Source organism: Lagopus muta, chromosome 14 (assembly GCF_023343835.1).
Source record: "Lagopus muta isolate bLagMut1 chromosome 14, bLagMut1 primary, whole genome shotgun sequence".
NCBI classification, from domain to species: Eukaryota; Metazoa; Chordata; class Aves; order Galliformes; family Phasianidae; genus Lagopus; species Lagopus muta.
In genome coordinates, this window is record NC_064446.1 from 2,415,812 (window position 1) to 2,437,415 (window position 21,604).

At 43.5% G+C, this 21,604-nt stretch overlaps 1 protein-coding gene across 1 annotated transcript in view; it reads right to left on the reverse strand.

Moving 5' to 3' along the window:
- The window catches only part of CTNNA1 (catenin alpha 1), a 106,432-nt gene that overhangs the window by 75,048 nt on the left and 9,780 nt on the right, over positions 1 to 21,604 (reverse strand). The window contains exons 2-7 of the mRNA XM_048961083.1: positions 17,503 to 17,609; positions 15,093 to 15,288; positions 7,954 to 8,120; positions 7,070 to 7,189; positions 4,753 to 5,019; positions 1,931 to 2,134 (exon numbers count right to left, since the gene is read on the reverse strand). Coding sequence (XP_048817040.1) covers positions 1,931 to 2,134; positions 4,753 to 5,019; positions 7,070 to 7,189; positions 7,954 to 8,120; positions 15,093 to 15,288; positions 17,503 to 17,607 — 1,059 coding nt within the window. The 5' untranslated portion in view covers positions 17,608 to 17,609. The remainder of the gene's footprint in view (positions 1 to 1,930; positions 2,135 to 4,752; positions 5,020 to 7,069; positions 7,190 to 7,953; positions 8,121 to 15,092; positions 15,289 to 17,502; positions 17,610 to 21,604) is intronic.

The window sequence follows — 21,604 nt, forward strand, 5'->3', positions numbered from 1 at the left end:
GAGCCATGGCTTTTTCACTGTTCAGCTCCCCAGCTACTATTCATTCTTCAGCTTCATCATTCTGATTTTTTTCCTGCCCTCAGTATGGATTTTTACACATCATCCCACATTTTCACCATAATTTATCTATTGCTTTTTCCACTCCATTTCACTGAATTTCTAATCTCATTTTCCCAACTACACTGTCTACAATCATAACATAGCAGTGACTTTGAAAAAATTCAGTATGCTCCACTAATTTCACAATGTGTTAAAAGAGATAACATAGGGAATACAGTCTTTGAAACTCGGCGTGATTACTTTAACTTGCATATCAGAGACAGCAGAACACAGCCAGAGGAGCAAGATAGGCTTTTGGGCCCAAGGAAGTCAAAGCTCTAGAATCTGACACAGGTATTGACCAACTATCAATGAGAGAGATGCACGGAATCTTCTGTGCACAAGACTGAGCATTGCCTCCTCCATATTTTTCATTTGCATTTGGTGAATGCTTCATTCTGTTGTGCTGATAGGCCTGCATCCAATCCAGCAGCACATTTGTTCGAGGGATTGTTCCAGGTGCATCATGTACTGATAAAACACCCTGCTCCAAAAGGAGTTTTAAATGGCACAACACGGTGGTTGGCTTCCCTGCTGCAGTCTCAAGCTCCATACAACGTCAGTGCTGAGCACAAGTTACATTCACAAGCAATTAAGACAGACTACATGAAGTACCTAGCTCAGCCTGCCAGCTATACAGGACTTGTCTTTCAGTATTGTTCAATTACTTTGCCCTTGTTTTCCACCGGCAAACAGAAACTCATTGTACTTTCCCTCTCTACCACTCACTGCATGCCTCTGCCCTCCAAGCACCCTCACTTGTACATGCAGGCTTCAGAGCACCACTACCTCATGCTGACGTATCTTCCACCAAGAAACAGCAGACTCAAAGGCAACACACAATTCTGCAGCACTGTTACATGAGTTCTACTATCACAAGAAAATACCTCTGAACTGTTTTACCTCCAGTGTAAATCAGGCTTCACTTCAGCCCATTATGGCTACTTCAGCCAATTTTACTTGCCATGACACTACAAGCCATTTCATTGCTGTGATTTCCACAACTTTTCATCTGAAACCAATTGTCTTTTAAGAGTATTTAAGTTTAGAGACTTGACATTGTTTAAATCTTATGATATCTCCAGCTCACCCTTCAACACTGCTAAAGTTGCTCAGATTAAAATCCCTCAAGCCAAGAAAGAGGCAGCATCTGATATTATATCATGATGCCTTCAAACTCAGCAGCTCATCTTCATGACATGACACTTCTAACTGCAAAAATACACTCAGGCTTCAAATACTGTGTGCTTACATGCAGTGTAATGTATCAGTGCTAGATGCTCACTCCAACATTTACACCAAACTGTTCCCAGAATTTCTTACTCGGTATTCAGTTTTATCTTTGTACATCTTTCCTCATTAAATGGAGTAGCAACAGCAAATCAACTTGATTCTGAAAAATCTATTACTTTGGCTAAGAAGTTCGCATATTTGAAATTTTGAAGCATCAAACTTAGCCTATTTCCCATAGGCTAAGTTACCTTACGCAGACTGATCTGGTGGGGAAGACAGGCTAATTCCAGGATTTCTATACAAACCAATATGTAAGAGTTATAACCAAAAACAGCACTGAAGGGTTAATGCTATGATAACCATGTCTGAAGAGCAGAGATCAATCTTAAGGTAAGTATCACAGCTGATCTAAATGCACTTGATTCAGCCTCCAGGCTGGCCTTCTGACAAACCTTCCAGGACTCTTGGTTAATGCTCCTGTCCTATTTGAGGACAGAGCAGACCAGCTTTCAGACCTGCAGCAATCCCCCTTTTGGATAATCACGTGGAGTTAAAAAACACAGAAACTAAATAAACAAACAGAACAGAAGATACTCACATTCCCCATGTACTCTGAAAGTAGATCCTGCAAGGCCTGTCGCACCGCATTACACTCTGCAACTATACGTTCCCGTCGGTCATCACGTGTGCAGGATGAATCAGCCATCAGGGCTGCTCCACTAATGATGCTCTCCAGGCGCTCTTCCAGAGAAGGCCTGAAACGTTCCTCACTGAAGGTCGATGGATCCACAATTATTTGTTTCTGGTAAAATAAAGATTTCGGAAGTCAGCAGTCAGGCTGAGCAGTAAGTTACTGTTAGGTCATCAGAAAGACCAACGTTAACACAACTCCCTGATGAGGCATAAAAAGCAAACAGAATTTTGGCACTGAGAGTGATTTTCTTGAGTAGCTTAGTAAAATTACTAACAGGTTCCCCAGCACATTAGATTGCTAGTCATTTCTTGTGCTGCTTTGACAGCTAAACCCAACTCAGCCACAAGAAGTCTCATTATATGAATGGCAAAAATCAAGTGTGCCAGCACTAATAAAGTTCAAAGCACAGAACTCTTCTTAACTACATGTCAATCCAGACATGCCTTCACTATTTAAACTTGTCAGATATAATTACCTCATCATGAACAAAAAAATCCCCAAGAAAAACAAATGTCCAAAATTAGCCCTATATACAGTACTCCGCTGTCCTGGTTTATCAAGTCCTCCTTCCTTTACTAGTATGCAATTATAACAGGTAAACAACAGTATTTTCAAATTCATGTAAAAGAACATATGACTAGAACAGCATATAAATTGATTTCTTCATGGCAGAAGTCTATCAGCTTCATTTTGAAGGATGATTAGTAAGCACAGCTCGTATTGAGAAACCTGAGGCTAAATAAGCAATACTGATGTATCTGCTTTTCAAGGGGCCAACATCACGATCCAGTGCTCACCAGGAAGAAGTAATGTAGCATACACCACCTTGTGATTACTTCCAGGTGGCTTATTTAAACAGGTTCTGCAGTTTAAGGAAAATAACATGACCATTTCAAGGTTTACTGATTTGTTTAGGGTTTGCATAGGTTTTCTCCCAATTAAGGGGCAGGATGGAAAGATGTAGATAACTCATCATGAAAGAAGCCCTAAAGCTTTTTGCAATGGGAGTTTTCTACAGTCAGTTTGTATGCCAGCTAATTTCAACATTAATGTCAGCACAATTAGTCTCCCAGCTGAGTAACCACAGAATTCACAGCAGGTTTAGAAACAGCACACGTTCTTCTAATATTCCCATTTTTCCTGAAAATTCTAGCTATTCAGGTAGTGCAGTGGTGGTATGCTACGACCCCAAAATTACACCACATAAATGAGAGATAATCACTATCTTGTTATCTTCTGGTAGTCATTTAATATTTTACCATCGCAGCAGAAACACTGAAGCATTTGGGAGGGACGTGCAAAACCTCTGTAACAAAAGCACAATAACACTGACATGTTAACAGGAAATGAAGTGCAGGGATAACATCTGCAGAGAACCTGGGCACATTTGTTTTGTCTGTCTCTTTTGGCAAGGCCGAGCAGACAAAGCCATTGCACACAATGCCTATTCAGGCTGGCCTGCTGAGCAAGCCCTGGTGCTGTTAGCGAGCCGCAGTATGGGAAACTAAAGTTCAGAACTCAATGCAAGCTAAAGCACTCAGTAAGTCTCTGACCATATATTAGAGAGCTCACAGTAAAATATGAGCACACAGCACAAATCATATTAAATGGCTGGAGCAAGATTAGCCAATATACAAATTGGAACTGACATGTTCTTCAATTCTACGTACCAGAGCCAGTCCTCAGCATCGTGTGCTGGTCCTGGAACTGCCTTCCCATCCTACAGATCTGATCAAACCTGTGATCCTTTGGGTGTTAACCCAATGCACGTTCTTCAAACATATGTAACTGAATATACAACTGACAGAATTTGAGATGGATTTAAAGCTGAAATCTGTCACAAAGATCAAGATAACCACAATGTCCTCTTGTAACCCAAGAGATGACAGAGAAAGGCTTCATATTCAGTACAGGGAAAACCTCAAATAGTATTTCATCCTTTAGGGAGATGTTAAAAGAAGTTAAGATATACGAAATAAAGTAACATAGAGAAGCAGGGGTGGCAAGAGCAAAAGAGGAAAAGGTGAACAATATTTGGCAAAAAAAGTACTAAGAATTTTGTGACTGACAGCCTTGTGACATTAAAAAAAGTTTTAGAGGGAAGCTACTTCCAAGGTGTTTAGAATTCTCAGACTGGCTCAGTAGCAGACACAAAATACTGGCTTCAGAAGGAAAGTATTCTCAGTAAAAGCACATGGCTATCCTTGGTAACTTACAGAACACAAGACAAAGAAAATGACAGATCAGTGCAACACACTGGTTTAAAAGTGACTTCGTTCCCAACTAGGTATCACATTAAACTTCCCACTCTGTGTTCTTCTCAATAGGTAGGTTTGGGCAATTCTAAATACGTTATTCTCTTCTAATAAGTCATTTCTGCCACCCACAAGAATAAATTACATAAATATATTATGAAATAATCAATTTCAAATAAACCAAAGGCTTACATCTAACATAGCAGTAGGCTAACAGCTATTTTTGTGCTAGTTTAACTTGACAGCCTTCAATCATCAAGAACTGCATTTCTCCTTTCTATATTTTATCAATCCTCGTTTTGAAAGAGCCAATTTTGAAAAAAATGAAAGCCTGCTTCACCTGGAACTTGCAGGTTTTCAGTAGAAAACTGGGTTTTTTTTGGGTAACAAACAAAAGATGTTGCTTATAAATCATGTAAGCAAACACAATACTTGGAGTTGCCACTTTTTATGTACAGGTTGAGAACTTACATCAAAATTGTTCAGAGCATAAGCCAGCTCTCCACCTCCACCCTGCTGCTGGGCAGCATCATCTGATGCAGTTGCTTGAGCTGCGTTGGAGATGCCCGTGACTGCTTGCTGAAGCTGTTTGTAGATCAAGTCCCGGTTCGCTTTGTACGCAGCCACATCAGGGTGCTGCAGACAGGCCTGAGATGCAGTATAGAGAATAGGAACATTCTTCTGTAGGATTCCTCTGGCTGCCGCCATCTGATCACGGTGACCCACATCTTTCAATTCCTATTAGGAAAATTGAAGAAAGAAGCAATTGAAAGCAGTCCCCACACATGATCCATATACTGCCTTCCTGCATCTTCAAGAGACAGGCAGATTCTTTGCTTAGCATGTTCAAGTCTAATTCAACCTTGAGCTTTCCCCATTTCCTATTATTAATAGCTCAACTAATCTCAGAACACAACAGCTCCATAAAAACTCAAATAAAAGCAGTATTACAGGGCAATTCACAGTTCCACATTTCAAAATCCAAGGCATGTCTGCTCCTTGCCACAGCAAAGGACCAGCACTGAACGCAGACAATACCGCTACATCAGGAGAACTCAGAAGCTGTGACCTCACTTTTCCATCCGTGCTTTAGGATGCCAAGAGGTAAGTGACAAGCATCATTTAACCAGAGGAAGAAAAAAAGAGAGGTAATCTCTGACAATCACTGACATTAGTCTTCTGGCTCTGTTTCAGAAGTAATTAATCCAATGAGTGTGTGCAACCAGCACAGAGACTCTGTGAGAAATTCACACGGTTGTTCTGCATGGAGCAGTTCAACCACAGGAACCATGTCATGAATTCTGCATCTAAGAAGTCAGATCTTAAATTTAACTCCAATGCTCAGAACCAGCATGTTTTCTTTAATCGCACCTAGAGGATGGAGTTCACTCCCCTCAAGAGACTCACACACTTCGTTTCAGAAGAACATCACTCGACTTCTTGTCCATCTCCAAATGGAGAAAATTAACCAATGACTATAATTGTAACTAATTTAAGACTGAGGATTGAGTAAGCCCATAGGTCCTTTCACAAATACTCAATGCTGCAGTTCTTTAAAGCATCATCATCTCTGCTTTGGAATCTAAGTACTATGAATGGAGAGAGCTTCTGAGTCCTGCACAAGCAGCAGAGCTTATAAAAAGGAAAAGTAACCCAATTATTAGCAGCACAAACACTCTAAAGTTACCTCTTCAGTCTTACAGAGAGGTGATGAAAATGAAGTGGGCTGCCTTACCAGCAGAAAAAAATAAATAATCTGACAGACTCTTAAAAATGAATGAGTAATACATGACCTCTTAAGACACACACTAAGCAGCGAGGGCACTCCAAGCAGGCTTTCAGATTTACAGATTTAACACAACCACTTCCCACAGTGTAAAACAATCCATCACAAAGCAGTTTAAGGACATTTATTGTATTGCCATCACAACCCCATCCCCGTTTACCGCAATCAGATCCCAGATACATAACCAACCAGCAATCCATTTAAAACTGTTCCCAGTTTGTTTTCAAAGATAAATCCATGCAAGAAAACAAGCAGCGTTAGAGGTGCATAAACAGTTTGGGTTTGTATAGATCAGCAGAACAAAAAAATACAGTCTACAAAAACTACGCTATTTCAGATAAATCAGACTGCCTACACCTTTCCCTTAAGACTTACCTTACATAGGAATGAGTCACAACAGTCATGTTGTACAAAAGCAAATTCTGCATGCAATTGAGGCCTAGCGATAGCTATGCAAACACAGAACATACACAAAGCACAGGACCTTAAAACCTTTCTCAAATGGGGACTTCAAGACTAGCCTTGGTGTGGTGCATTGAGAAGAGCTGCAATTCTACCCCTAGCCATGACAGTACATCGGTGTGAGCCACAAAGACAGCGTGGTCTTGTGGTGAGAGCACCAAGCACTAAGTCACGTCCAACCCTCCTTCCTTACCCATACCTGCACTGCTTCAAAATGGATGTCCTGACATGCACCAGTGCAATTCTATAGAAGCAGCATTTCACAAAGGTACTAAAGCATTAACATAAACAAATGCTAGCATGGACACTTCAGTCAGAAGCAGTGTTTTACAGCTGAGCAGATTTTCTGCTTACCAGGCAAGTGCCATTCGGTTTCCTAAACGTCACCGAGTGCAAGACAAAGTATTCCAAAACAAACAAAAAGTAAAAAAATTAGTAGAAGCAATAGGTAGCCTCTCAGAGCAGCAAGGCTGCCTCATTTTCTTATTTTGAAAAAGAATAAGAAACAGCATACAGAAATAAGAACTGCCATCACTATACCTGCTGTCTTTTGGCTGCCATTATGTTAAGTTTGTCCACTTCTGGCTTGAGGGCTTTGTATTGGATACCCAGATCCTGCTCAGTGCCAGCATTCCTTAATTTCAAGATACCTTCTTCTACCTAAAAGAATAGATATATTCATTTTTTCCCAAGTAATACAGTTGACAGTTTACAAGACTATTTAAAATACGTTTCAAAGCAGACAAAGCGATTTTTCTCTCCTTTCTTTTGTGTTTTTTTTTTTGTTTGTTTGGTTGGTTGGTTTTTTTTAAGAGGACAGACATGTCAAGGCTAACTATACCTCAATCTCAGGTACTCTTCCAGAGTCATTAGCTACCAGGGACAGCCAAGAATGCATAACTGGAAGAGACCAGGGCCCCATTGGAACTGTGGCTGCCAAGGACAGAACCTCAAACCCCAGATGAAGTCAACCCAATATTGAGGCTCACTGCATCTCAATTTCCACACAAACCAGCCACCTCCTACTTGCAAATATATTTAAAAAAAAAAAATGTTAATCATATTCATTTCTATTCAATCCACTGAAGCTACTTTTGGTACCAATAGCTAGTCATATCTGCTAGCTACAAGAGAGTAGAAGTCAATGAGAAAACCAAGTTACTTCTTTATGATTAAAAGATTTGATTATCAAATCTTCTGCAATTCACAGATCACGGTGCATTAGTCTCAACACTAAAAGTTGAGAACAAAGTGCAACACAGCATCAAAAGCTACAGACAGTGTCTGCTGGTTGTTTTTACACTCATCAGTTGCACGCTACGAGAAAAAGTCCCCCAGCCTTCAGTGCTCCAGAGGCAAATCACTGCGAGCGAGAGCTCCAGGCTCAGCGTGGCACACCAGGCACAGCTCAGGCCTGCACTTACTACTTTCAGTTGAACCAACAGCTTGTAGACGTCTGCCATGTCTGCCAGAATGAGCAGCCGAGTCACTGCGGAGAGCAGGGCACGCGCCGCTCGCACCATGTTGCCGCGCTTCACCGAGGAGCAGGGGTCATCAGCAAACTCCCCCGAGGCACTCTTCATCAGGTCACCTGCAAGATGAGAAGGCCCCAGTTACTGTCACAGCATTTCTTTCAGGGCGTAAGAGTTCCTGGGAGAGACAGTCTGGGCTGTGACAACAAAAAGCATTTGCTTAAGTACAGCCAGCATTTCTGCCGTCTCCAAGCATGTCATCACAGTACTGAAGGAGTGGTGCAGGAGGGAGGAAGGGTTTGGAAGTCACACTTTGATCCCTCCTTCAAATTACGCAGGTGCTTTGGTGTACCAGAGTCCTCAGGAGGGGCAAATACAAGTGGCACTGCTGTTACTTGCACAACTGCAGTGTATGGTTATTCCACACATGACAGCACCTTCGTTAAGCGGAAGCTCTGCTTTCAAGCAGAAGGCAGCAGAACACCCTGTAAGCAGAGAGAGAAGTGCCACAGCTCGTGGGGCTGTAAACAACTGGGAGCCAGGACCTGGCCGGCTGTGCCGCAGTCTGCAGGCAGGGCAAGGCTCTGCTTCCTGACACGCTCCAGCATTTCATAGCCTGTGGGGCTACATCTGCTGCAGGAGAGAATCTGGATTTCAGATAGTAACAGTGCAACAGGATAACTGTGAAAGCAAAAGCTGCTTTAAACAGCTAGAAAAATTCATCCAGAAGCCAGAACAGTAATTTCTGCATATATGCAGAGGAATAAAACCAGCCTTTTTTGTCCTCCTCCTTTCAAGGGCAGCATTTTGTTCCTACCAGCTCAAATCCTGCACAGCAACTAGGTTTGGAATCCACATAATTGCTCTTTGACCTCCTTGCATTTTGGAAACATTCAGAGAACAGTTAGGTTATAGTTTAGAAAACACTGGGTGCTCAAGGCCAAAGATTCGTGGGCAATCAGAGATGACCAGAAAAGCATACTGACTGTTTAGAGGCTGACTGCTGTGCCAGAGGCTTCCCAAACCTGTTTGAGAAATGCCTGTCTGACCAAGTGCCAGAACACAAACAGCACATTTCTCACAGATGAGAAAAGAACTTCAAATAATGCTTCAGAAGGGAGAGCTACCCACTGTCCCCACCACCAAACAGCACTGGGAGAGATCTGCACCTGAATCTCATGGTGATGCTGCGGCATGACCGTGCCCATAAGCAACTCCCATGGCCAAGCAGTCAGGAGCACCACCCTGACGGGAGGCACACTTTAACCACTCAAAATCACCTAGGAGCAGAGAACTTGAAGTTAACCATCACACACTTGCCCTGGAAGAGTTTCCAGCACAGCCGCCAGCCTGTCCAAGCAACCACACGCAGACACTCCGTTCTGTTCAGATGCTCCCTCCTGTGCAACATCCTTCCATCATCTTAAACACTACTTCCAAGAATGGCATACAACATTTTAAGATAAAAAATGCACTACTTCAGCACTGTGACATATGACAAACCTGCTGTGCAAGTACAGACCAGCTATAAGCATCAATCTACAACTATCTCCCACCCAACTTTTTGAGGGCTATGACTCATTACTTTAACAAGCATTAAGAGCCATAGTTTTTCACACGGGTGAAGGACAATATTCCTCCAGTGCTAGAAAACAACGAGCCATGAGATTATGAAATTATGTAGCTGACATGACTATTTATCCTAGAAGAGACAAATAATAGTGAAATTCATTTTACCACAAGTAAAAAAAAAAATGCATGTATGAACAACCTCAGGATTTAAGATATATTTGTCATGAGCTTGGTTCTGCCATATTTCCTCCCTTGTTTATATGTAAAATTCTCACTTGCTTCCTCCCCCCTCCCAACCCTCCCCCAAAGAAAGAAAACATTGCTTTCCTATTCAAAACAACTTGGAGGTGGCCACTCAGTTCACTCAAACCTCAGAAATCACTAAATGAGGCTAAAAAACAAGATAATCTTTCATCCGTCGCTTAAATCATCACCTTACATGCTAGTCCTGAAATGAAATGCTCTCCCTTTTTATTTTAATGAGAGATTTTAAAGATTCAGTAAGTTTCAAACAGCTCGTCAGAGTGTCAGAAGATAACTGGCTTCACCAAATTAATGGAAGATTACATTTAAAAACCATTGCATTTATTTATTTATTTTCCCCACCAATTGAAGAAAGCCAACTTCCAGACTTCTGCTACAGAAGCCTCAGGAGATGTGCTTACTGTAACCAGACCCAAAGCACAGGAAGGAACCCTGCCCCGGCCTCTGCACTGCTGCTGCTCCTTGTGGTGTACATCAGGAGCTGGATGCAATATAATCTTCTCATTTTCAAACCTGAGCCAGAGGTTAGAATGCAAGCTTGAAAATGGGATTTAAGAGTTAAAGATATACACCACAGAAGTGTCAGACTGCAACTCAGATTATACAGCTGATATGAATTCTTACAGGAGTAATCTGTTTTTCCAATATCACCTCAGATTTTTCACTAGATACTATAAAGGAAAGATAATAAAAGAACCAAGAAAAGAAGAGGCAATGGTAGCCACATATGATCTTGTCAATAAAATACTAAGAATTCAATTAAATCTAATGGAACAAAGCCCATTTCAGAAATATTAAGATTTTAGTCCATCAAAAGAAAATTACCCATTTTCTACTCTCATTCCCACCATGCCCACAGGCTCTGACAGCACTTTCAGACAGCACTATTAATCCTCCCCAGCAGCATGCTGCAGATGACCATGACAGAAGAGGCTTGCTCCGTGCTCTGTGCGAGCGCTGGCTGAGCAGAGCAGAGGAGGGGAGACCTATGTGCATTTAGGGGACACGCAGGCATTCACTTATTTTTTTTCCCTTCAAGCTACAAATCCACGCTCATCATCTTGTGCCCTTCAGCACCCTGCAGATTAAAGCCTGTCTCCAGGCTGCTTCACTCTCTGTATCAGAATCACAAGGCATGCTATCAGCACGTCCTTTCCTGCATACTCTTCCCCAGCATTTCAGAGCCATTTACAGACCTGGCAGCCACCAGTGTGACTGGCCATGCCTTTGCCTGGACAGCCATCGGTGCCCCCATCCTGTGGTCGTGCCGCTCACTGCTCTGACCCATGCCATACCTCTGCCTATGCACAACACCAATTCATCTCTGCAGAGCCCCCTGTTCCCTGCCAAATGATGGTGAAGATAAAGTCAGAGCCTGAACGCCACGTTACTCTGTGTAATGATTCCTCCCTTCCACTGCTGCTGCCTTCACTGTCCTCCACAGGGGCACAGTGGGCTGCCCTGGCTTCCTGATATGAAGGACGCAGTCTCAAACTGACTCCAACAGACACTCATTGATTCCTTATTACAGTCCAGATTTCACATTTCCTTTTGCCACATGAATATGGGGAACTGATGCTTAGGGAAACAAAAAATGGTTAATTCTTCAAACTGTACCTTCAGTTAAATCCATATGCCACATATAGCACTCATCTGCAGCCTGCCAAGAGCTGTCTCGGAGCTCCCTTCGCTTACAGCTTTTCAAGGGTCTCCAGTCCTGCGCTGGGGAATTACTTCAACACAACAAAAGGCACTCTCCAAAAATGTTTTTCTTGCAGGAGAACAAGCAAAAACTCTGTAATCTTTCAAGAAATTAAGCTAATTGGTCACAACAGACTTGTAAAGTTGAGTTTTCCAAGAAGAATTCAGTGCTTAACTATGCTATTTGTGCAGCTGGCTTCCTTCTGCTCTTCTGTAAGCTGTGCATCTCATGTGAAGTACAGATTAAAAAAACACCTTCCTTATGCTTTCATAATTCCTCAAACCCCCATTCAGTTTTGAAGAAAGCTTCACTCAAGCATAGGGCTGAGAGTAACAATGCTGAATAGTCTGTCCACTGCTCTGCAGTGCAACCCTGGAACAACCAAAACCCCCCAGGACTACAAAGATTATCCATTCTCTTACCTCAAACCCAATACACAGCTTTACGCTTTCTAATTTTAAGCTTTAATATCTGGTCTTTAATGTAAAAACACCACTGGAAGAAACGCAACAGTAAGAATGCAGCGTGAGACTCCGCAGTGTAAGCTAACACACTGATACAGAGGCAGCAAACCACAGCCTGCATGGGAGGAGAACAGGAATAGCCTGGTCAGCACAACCCAAGGGAAGCTCCCTTCTTGACCTCAGAGCTCACAGCCCGCCTTAGTACCCAGCATCTGGATAAATACCCTGCTGGTTTCATAACAGCTCCAACAGCTGCCACTTCAACCTGCACCAGGCCTCGGCTCTTCAGAGAGGGCAAACCCCCATAACAACATCAAGCACAGAGCAGGAGCTTGCAGAAGAGGAAATAAGAACGGGCAAGGCTGTTATGACCCCTTCTATTACCCAGCAAAGTTGTAATGGCAAAAATCAGAGCAACACATACCACAAGGGTGCTGAAATCAAAGCTCACATCAGACATTTTCTCACCACTACTGTTTTCCTAAAGCCACAGCAGGAAAAAACACTGCAGTTTTGTTTCCACTAACATTTTTCCTTTAAGAAGTTTCACTGCTTCAAAAGAAGTCAGAAGTCCATAGCCTTACATGGTCAGAAATCTTACTCTGGATATTCTGTGAAGCTGTTTAATATTTTAAGCAAGTTGTAATTTATTCTTCCATTCTAAAATCAGGAAGACTTTGAAGTGATCCACTTATATTGATTTAGTATGTAGCCATGCTATCCTTCATTCTAAATAGCTCTTTCCACTTCTTTGTTTTTACCCCCAACAAATAGATTCTATGAGCAAGTGTGCTCACTAAAATCATGTACCCCCTCAATCTTCTTGCTAGGCTAAAAAAAAAACATTTTAATTTGCTCTGATGAGACAAGTTATCTATTGTTCTAATCATCTTCATAACCTCTGTCCAGATTCATTCATCTCTTTTTATTATGGTATCTAAACCTCTCCCTATTCTAAATAGAGGCACTATTAATTCTATTTTCCTGTCCTCTGCTGAAGATAAATTGGGCACACATCTACAGTCCTACTGCTGCTTTCACAGACAGCCACTTTGCTATCGCCCTGCTGCTGACCCAGGCAACCAAACTGATCTCTGCTTTTTGCTTCCCATCACAAATGGCACATAAATGCACCAGCACCGAAAAGGTTTGCTAAGCACACATTTTAGAACAGATTAGCTCAATTGGAAAGCACCTACAAAGATTAGCAAGTCCAGCTTCCCAACCGCTTCAGGGCTGACCACAAGCTGCAGCCTATTACTACAGGCACCAGCCAACTGCCTTGAGCACTGGCAGGCACGGGTTGTTTGTTCCACTCCCATTTCTCCAGTCTCTGAACTCCACTGGCCTACCACACCACTGGAAGCTCTTCTGAAGTGCAGAGACTGCATATAATTGTGCTCTGCGACTTTGTATCTCCTATCATTAGCGCTAGCAAAGTGCAACCCTCCCAACACAGACCCCTGGGCAGGGCAACAATAACCCACAAAACAACCCTCATCTCCACAGTCTGTCACATCTCATTTTCCATCATTTGCTTCTGATTACCTCTGAGGTTCTACTTCATCTGACGAGTTGCTCTGCTCTGGCTGCCCAGGCACTGCCCCACACCAGGGACACAGGCCTCAGCCCCACGGTGTGCCCCAGCTCAGCCACACGACGACTGCATCCCCACAAACTGCTGTGGGCAGCAGTTGTATTCAGTTGCATCTTTATGTCTAATGCTTATTATCCACACAGCTTCTCCGAATGCTTCCTCTGTGCATCAAGCTTCATGCAAGCGACAGGTAGCATGAAATGAAGAAGCAAAACAACAGTATGGTAGAAGTATTTTTTCTCCAGCATCTCTCAGCTCTGAACCCTACCTCCTCTGCCGAAGAGCAATAGAGCAGGGAACTTCAGGCATCAGGCTTGCCTCATCTCAACAAAAAAGGGCAAAAGACTCATACTGAAGCCTCTTGCATCAGTTTTTCCTACCAGCTTCTCACTGCAATATCCAAACACAAATTCAGATAAGGCAATTTCACATTCTCAAGAACTAAGCACAACTCCCTCGCACACCAACATCACTATGAGTGATGTGAAGACATTCAGAGATGAACTCTAACTCCCAATATGGAGCAGCAATCAAGCAAGCACCAAAGAATTAAAAGCCTTCAGGACAAAAGGATCTTTTGCTGTTTGTCGTTGTTAAGTTAAACCAACTCAATTAGCCCCTTACACTGCAGCCTTCTTACATGGATCTTTCTTTGGTCTGTCAACCAGGCACATCCAGAACTGAAACCATTTTCAACTAATATTTCATCACTGTGCAATTTCAGCTACAAACAAGTAATTAATGCCAATGAGGTTTTGGGTGTTTGTTTTTTTTTGCTGCAGCAGCAACCACCATTAATACCAGTTGACTGGGTTTCACTGAAGCGTAGAAAAGGCTCATGACTGGAAGAACAATAAATGATTTATGAGCAGCAACATTTACTAGTGCATATTTTAGAGTAAGCCGCTCCATAGGCTTCCTTTGAAAAGACCTGCAAGAAAAGCAACAAGGCAAATGATAAAAATCAACACTAGAAGTGGGGGGAGGAAGTCTGGAATATTTAATCAAGGTCCTTGCATTCTGTTTTTCACTGTTTACATTTTGCATATTCAAGACATCCAGTTCTAAGTCAATACTCAGTTCTTCCTCCTCCAATGATGTTTTAAACACATCCAAATTCTGCAGAGGTTATTGACAAGTATTTGAGATGTGGTTTCATAACATTTAGAGGCGGTGGTTTACAAGGAGGAAGGTTACTTTTCTGCCTAAGTTGAGGTGGTGTTTTTTAGGGTGTTTTTTGTTTTGTTTTGGTTTGTTTTTTACATTCTTCAAAGCCTCAACCTTTGTCTCTCCTCTGAATCTCTCCTTGGGACATTTGATTTCCAGATCTGCCCAGTTAATGTTTTTAACTGGAGGAAGTCAGCTAAACAAGCTGATAATCCAAGAAGATGAGTAATCCACAAGTAGAGAAGTAAAATCATTAGTAACAACAGCAAAGAAATGGCAACAGTTCTATTAACTGTGAAAAAAATCCAGCTGCAGCAGCTCCTACCTTGTTTGCGAACATCCTCCACAGCTGCCACCAGCTCCTCTTTGAGGAACTGGCTCTCTTTTGCTATTTTGTCTCCTTTGTCCAAGAAATTCTCTGTTGCTTGTTCAACTGAGGCTGCCAAAACATGGGCCTTCTTAGAGCGCCCTCGCTTTTTATTAGAGGGGCCCTTGTTACTGGTGTTAACCAACGTTGTAACCTGAAGGTATGAATGGAAGGGAAAAAGAAATTAGAAGTTTATCAGCCTGACAGCAAAGTCATGCACGTGTAATTTCTTTAAACACCGTATTTGTAATACTTGCTCTACTGTCAGCTCCAAAGGGTACATTTGCAAACAAGCGTTTTTCTCTTCTCTTTAAACATTACCATGCTTTTTGGTTCATTAGATGAGCTTTACAAATTCAGCTAAACTGCTCAGAGATTTTTCAGAAGCATCAGCAGACCTGAGAAATTTAAGAATTGATTTCTATTTGTATCTTTGATAAACTGCAATCTCAAAACCAGACCAGAGCTCTTTGGCATCACACACAAAGGAACCAACTAGAGGATAGATTGGGATAGCTCTCCAGACGTAAAAAGACTCCAAACAAGGCTGAAGCCATGATCTACAGAAATCTAGCAATGCAGCAGCTTTTCAACCAAAACCAGAGAATACTGCAGCCAAACAATTAGGTGCAAAAATACTCAAATCAGATGTTCACAATCCTCCTGTAATCAAGGAATGTTTCAAGTTTCTCCCAGCAAGGCTTTAGTATGAAGAGCCCTCTCTGGTCAGATGACCAGCTACTCCATTAGCTTAGGATCAAGATCTATCCCTTTCAATCCTATGGATATAAATGTCCAAACCCACACAAAACCCACTCATTTCTCATTTCTTTCCTCCCCTCACTTCCTCCCCTTCTAAAGTCTAGCAAAATTCATATAAAGCTATTTCAAAAGGACATTAAATTACAATGCTAAAAAAATTAATGTTCTGGAAAGCCCAAGGACTGCTGACATGAAGGTCCTCTGAGCTGAATCCATCTTCTCAGTAGGTTGGTTCACGTTGATTCAGAGAGGTAAAGCCATCTGCTGGGAGCATTGCTGCTCTTTTTAATGGAAAGCATTCGGATCTGGGAGTCTCAATTCATCATGTACTACAAATAAAAAGCTGGTTGCAGCAAGGCAATTTCCTCAACTTTCCTCTCCATGTTTTGCCAGTCTCATCATTCACAAAATTTGGGATTGTCAGTACTGCCTGTTGAGCCACTTTAGTAATAAGTTACAGACAATGAAGTTGGCCAAAAAGCTCCTTTGCTGAGTGAAGTTTTCCAAATCAGGACTGCTTCTGATAAGGAAAGACTCCACCAGTAACTCCAGCTTCAGAGCTATACAGCAAACCCCCTACAGCCCAGATGTGCATCCAGAGGGAACGAATGGCAAATTCTTTCAAAAGCAAGGACTACAGCATGGCAAATAAGGGGACACACACGGGAAACATAACTTGATCGCTTCGGTTCATGCTTTGCTCCAGTCGTGTCCAATTCATACTCTTGCTTGAAAAATTCTACTGCTCAGGAAAATAATACTAGAAACATAAGTTCAATCTCTCCAGCGCACCCTACCAGGTCCGGAAGAGAAAGATTATTTCCTAAGAACTTCTAAAATACCCAAAAGATGCAGATCACATTCACAAGGCTCGCCGTAGTCTTCCTATACTTCCCCATGCACTTTACTGAGCAACATACACCATGCGTAAGTTTTAATTCACAAACCCACTGCGAAGCCTAGGCAGAAATTAAACAACAACAGAAAGCATATATTGTAACTGATACACTGAAACAGTAACAAATGCCACAAAGCACATTTCTTAAGCAGGAACCCGTTAGGAGGGGTTGGTAACTGATACACAACAGGAGGCTGCTACAGATAGCTTGCAAATACCCCCTCACACAGAGTAGGAAAGTGTTGCCTCATTGCTTTGAAATTAATAAACTAATCCATCAGAAACTTCAGCATTTATCTGATTCTCTCTACCTATATTTAGGGTTCCCTTCAGAATCTTTAAGAAAATATAGGAGACCTTCCTTTTAGCAAGCACTGAGGGCTTCATTGCAAGGGGCTTTTGTCATTCCTCAGCAACGCAGCTTTGTCAATACACAACAAATTAGCAACACACCACTCAAAATAGAGGTGAGAAACAGCATATCAGCTTCTGCCAGTTGAAATGCTGCATCTAATCACACACTGAGGGAGCACAGAGCTGAGCACAGTAACAGCTCAAATAAAACAAAGCAATGATTTCTGCCTTCTACCCTTTCCCTGGGTTTGCAGCGTTCTTCTAGAAGCTCTGAGTTCCTTGATGGAAGTGGCACATCAGAACAGGTAATCATCCCTAGGAAGGCAGTTCCCCACACCTTTTTTCCTCCTTTACCTGTGTAACAAGAGGCTCCAGCAGCCTCTCCACCGCCAGTGTTCTGATCTCCAGGCTTTTGGGGTCCCATCTGAAGTTCACGTTGCCTGCAGTAACAGCCGTCATTTCTAGAAGAAAAGCGCTCTATGAATAACTTGGTTCTCATCAGCTCCATCAGAATTTATTTGAAAAACAGAATAAAAACAGAGGCTTTTAAATGCGCAGCACAGCCATCCTGTGTAAATTAAGTTTACAATGTGAATGGAAATAATAGTTTGGTTCAACTTTTTTCTTTTTTAATGGCTAATTATGAAGCACGCGGACCTTACACCCTTATGTTTTGGTTAGAAACTGAAAACAACAACAAAGCACCCAAAAGCCCCAATATTTCAACAGAACAACGACAAGACAAGTAAGGCTGCGTGGTCTCCAAAGAGCTTCACAGGTGCGAGGGGCGCTGGCACGAGGCCACACCAACAGCCTCTGCCCCACGTCTGCTGCCCTGCACACCCAGCCCAGGCAGTGGGACAACAGATGGAAACATTCCAGCTGCACAACAGCCGCCAGCTCAGCAGGGCGCCCAGCAGAAACCCTGAGCACCTCAGTAAGCACAGAGCTGGGCCAGCTCAACCCGCTCATCCAACACAGCATCTCAAGTACAAAAGCAAAAGAGCCTTACAGAGCCAGAGAACTCAGCTGGTTCATATTTAACAGCTTAGAGACCTACTGCACTTCCCCTGCACATTTACATAGGAGGGAAAAAAACAAAACAGATTTGCATGAAGAGAGCTCTTCAAAGCCGTCACCGAGCCTTTCCTTTCCATTACTCTTCTAAACCAACATCCCAATGGAACAGCAGAACTGATTACAGGAGAAGTTCAGTGAAGTTGCTGGAATAGCTCTGCTCCAAACGATTCACTGGGTTACCGCCACGATACAGCACTGCAAGTCATCCTGAAAATCACACACCCAATTTCATCTAAAACATTTTCATCCTCAAAATACAAAATTGGGCTTAATTAGTTTTGTAACTTTGTTTTAAGAAAGTCAGGAAGAATAAGTAATTTACAAAGCCACCTCCCCACTCCTCCCAAGCACTTGCTGTTGGAGTTGTTTTAAACACTTGTTAGCTGATATTTTTAAATCTCACCCTGGACAGGACATTGTCTGCACAGCATCTCAGCAGACAGACTGCTCTGACAGCACCAGATGTCCCTGAGCTGCCAGGCAAGCACGATGTCCTACTATGTTTGAGAAGCAGGAGGCAAAGCACTAATTTTGGTACCCAGCAATGTTTACGACGCACACCAAGAACTAAGAGCTTCGCAGCAATGCTGACAGTTACACACGCAGGAACAGCAGACACAAATGGTTATTTCTCATTAATTCTCCAGCACTTGAGAAGCTCAGAGAGCAGGTGGGGAAGTTGGGCTAAGCAGCACCTGGCTGCAGCCCCAGCACTGGCCTGCTCCCCTGCCACACGCTGCCTTACACCACAGCAGTATGAGCATCTAAATACCCAATACAAACTGAAACACTTCCTCATAAGGATGTGCTGCAGTACAACTCTGCAAAGCGCAGAGAGGAACGGTCACCTAGCCCACACAGATATCTCCATCCCCTCCTATGCTCCTTGTGCCTACACTGCACTTTATAGCTTGAAAGCTTAGAAAAAGGGAACAGAGAGCACACGTAGTATTTCTGCTAGCTTTAAATCAAAGCACTGAGAGGGGCAGATGAAGGGCTCCAAGCACAGCAGCAGGAGCACATCGAGCTGCAGGAGGGTGGCTGCCCTCTCCTGCTCACCCCAACGCTCAGCAGCAGGCAATACCTCACAAGGCTCCTGTCCTCACCTGCCCTGCCCATTCTGCTGGCCCAGCTCTGCCTTGGACTATGTCAGGGCCCTGCTGTGCTGATGCTGGCACTGGGTGAGCAGTGAGCTGCCAGACTGGAGCCCAGTGCCACATAGGCACGCTGCTGCCCAGGCTCGGCAAGAACACACGCTCTCTCCTCCACAAAACACACGTTTCTCAGGTGATATACTGTGAAAGTGTGCACAGAAGCTCCTCTTTGCCCCCACCCCTCCCCCCCTTGCCCCGAACGAGGAACTCTCCTGTTTTATTCCCCCCAATTAGGTGAATGTGAATGCAGCCTAGACAAGAAAAATACGCTGAAAGCCTTTATGGTTCCTGAGATACATGCCTAGGTCTCTGGAAAGCCCATTAGGTTTCCAGGTAAAAGCTGTTTCTATATATTTAACGCTGCTATGCCTCTTGCAGAAACAAAGCAGAGTACAGGAGGTAACAGCAAGAAGATACATTAATTGTATTAGTAGGGTAATGAAGGCAATTCATCTGCAAATACGTTAGTATGACGGCTCACGAATTGGCCCAAAGTAATGGTCCATAAAACCACTTAGTATGAACTTTATTGGAGTTTATCTTTAAAACATGGCTTGATACCAAATACATTGTTTGGCAGCAACAGCTTGGATATCATTTGCACACTGCAGTAAATATAGTATTTTTAATACTCATGAAGAATACAATAAAAGACCTCCAAATGCACATGTGAACAGGGTAGTTTTAGGGCACAAAGGTACAACTGCCAGGAGGGCTGCACCCGAGAGCAGAAAGATTTGATGCTCAGCGCTTCTTCCTCCTGTGACTGCACAGCTTTTACCTCACTGGATGCAACCATGTTAATATCTTGTCAACAAAGCATAGAGCAGTTAAGCTCTGCTATGCTATCTGTGAGCACACTCAATGATTCCCATGACGACTGCAGAAACTGTAGCATTTAGTACAGATGGATCTCCCCCCACAGCCAGCATAGCTGCAGGGCTGGGACAGCCCAGGGGCTACAGGAAGGGATGGTACACCATGTGCTTACCCTGACCAGCAACCTACTGCATGGCTCGAGGAGAGAGCAGCACACAGCAAAAGAGAGGAGGCAACACAGAATCTGAAGCACTGGAACATATAGGAAGACACCAGCGCACAAGAAGCTGCGTTCACCCAGCCCATGGTTCCAAAAGCAGCAGGGAATCTGCTTGGGAACCAGCATTCATCCTCCCACACTCCTCCAGGAGCTCACTCCCATCTTCACATCCCACTCCCTTGGTGCTGGCACAGCTTTTCCCACGGCTGAGCGATTAACCAGATGGGGAAGAGCTGATTTGGCTGGAGGAAAAGAAACCCATTTCTGCAGGGCGGGATGTGCTGCCCATCTGGCTCACTGTGCTGCCACAAGTACTGCTGCAAGCAGAGCAGAAAAGGGGAGATGGCGACATGGCTGGCACCTGGCACAGATGTACAATGGGCACAGCAATGCTGGATGTTGCTGCTGAGTTGTGCTGAGGGACACTTAAGACAGAGCTCCAAGAGAAGCAGAGAGCAGGAATGCCTTCCCAGCAGATCCCACCTCCAAATATATGAAGCCACAGCATTTTCCACACTCGCAGCCCAGCAGGATAAATGTCAGCCCTTCAGGTTGTTACAGGGTCAGCATGGTGCTCGCTTCAGTTGCATGTTTCCTAGAGTGAGGTATCTTACAGGGCTTGAGCAGGCATGCAAGGCCACAATGGATAGAGGAAGATGATAAGTTTAAAGAAGCCACTTCCAAAGCTTCATGTTGCTTCCAGAAGCTTTAGCTTCCAGCTAACAAGTACCTTGGCTGGAGCCCTCCCTGGATGCCTTACCCCCTGCTTCCTCTAATGAATCAACAGTTGAAGCTTAAGAACAGCTTCCCATTACACTTCCAACCACTTTAAGCAAGCTTACTGCAGTACTACTGCTTCTTTCCCTGCCACCAATCTGCCTCCAACTGGCACCAACTCTGGCACCCACTTGATGCAGTGAGCCCAAAGTCTCAGGGTAACCTGGCATCTCCAGTCACCTCACCTGCTTGCTGTTCCAGCCAGAGGAGCTGCCACGGTGCTGGGCAGAGGACAGGATTGTGGCAGCAGGGATAGGAGTGAGTTGTGCCCTGCAGCAGCATGGATGCCCTGGCAGAAGGCTGCTGCTCAAGCTGTGAGGCTGTGTCTGCATTTCACACTAAAAAAGCTGGCAGGCCATGAACGTGCTGCAGGCAATAAGCATACGGTGCTCTTTTTGTATGATCT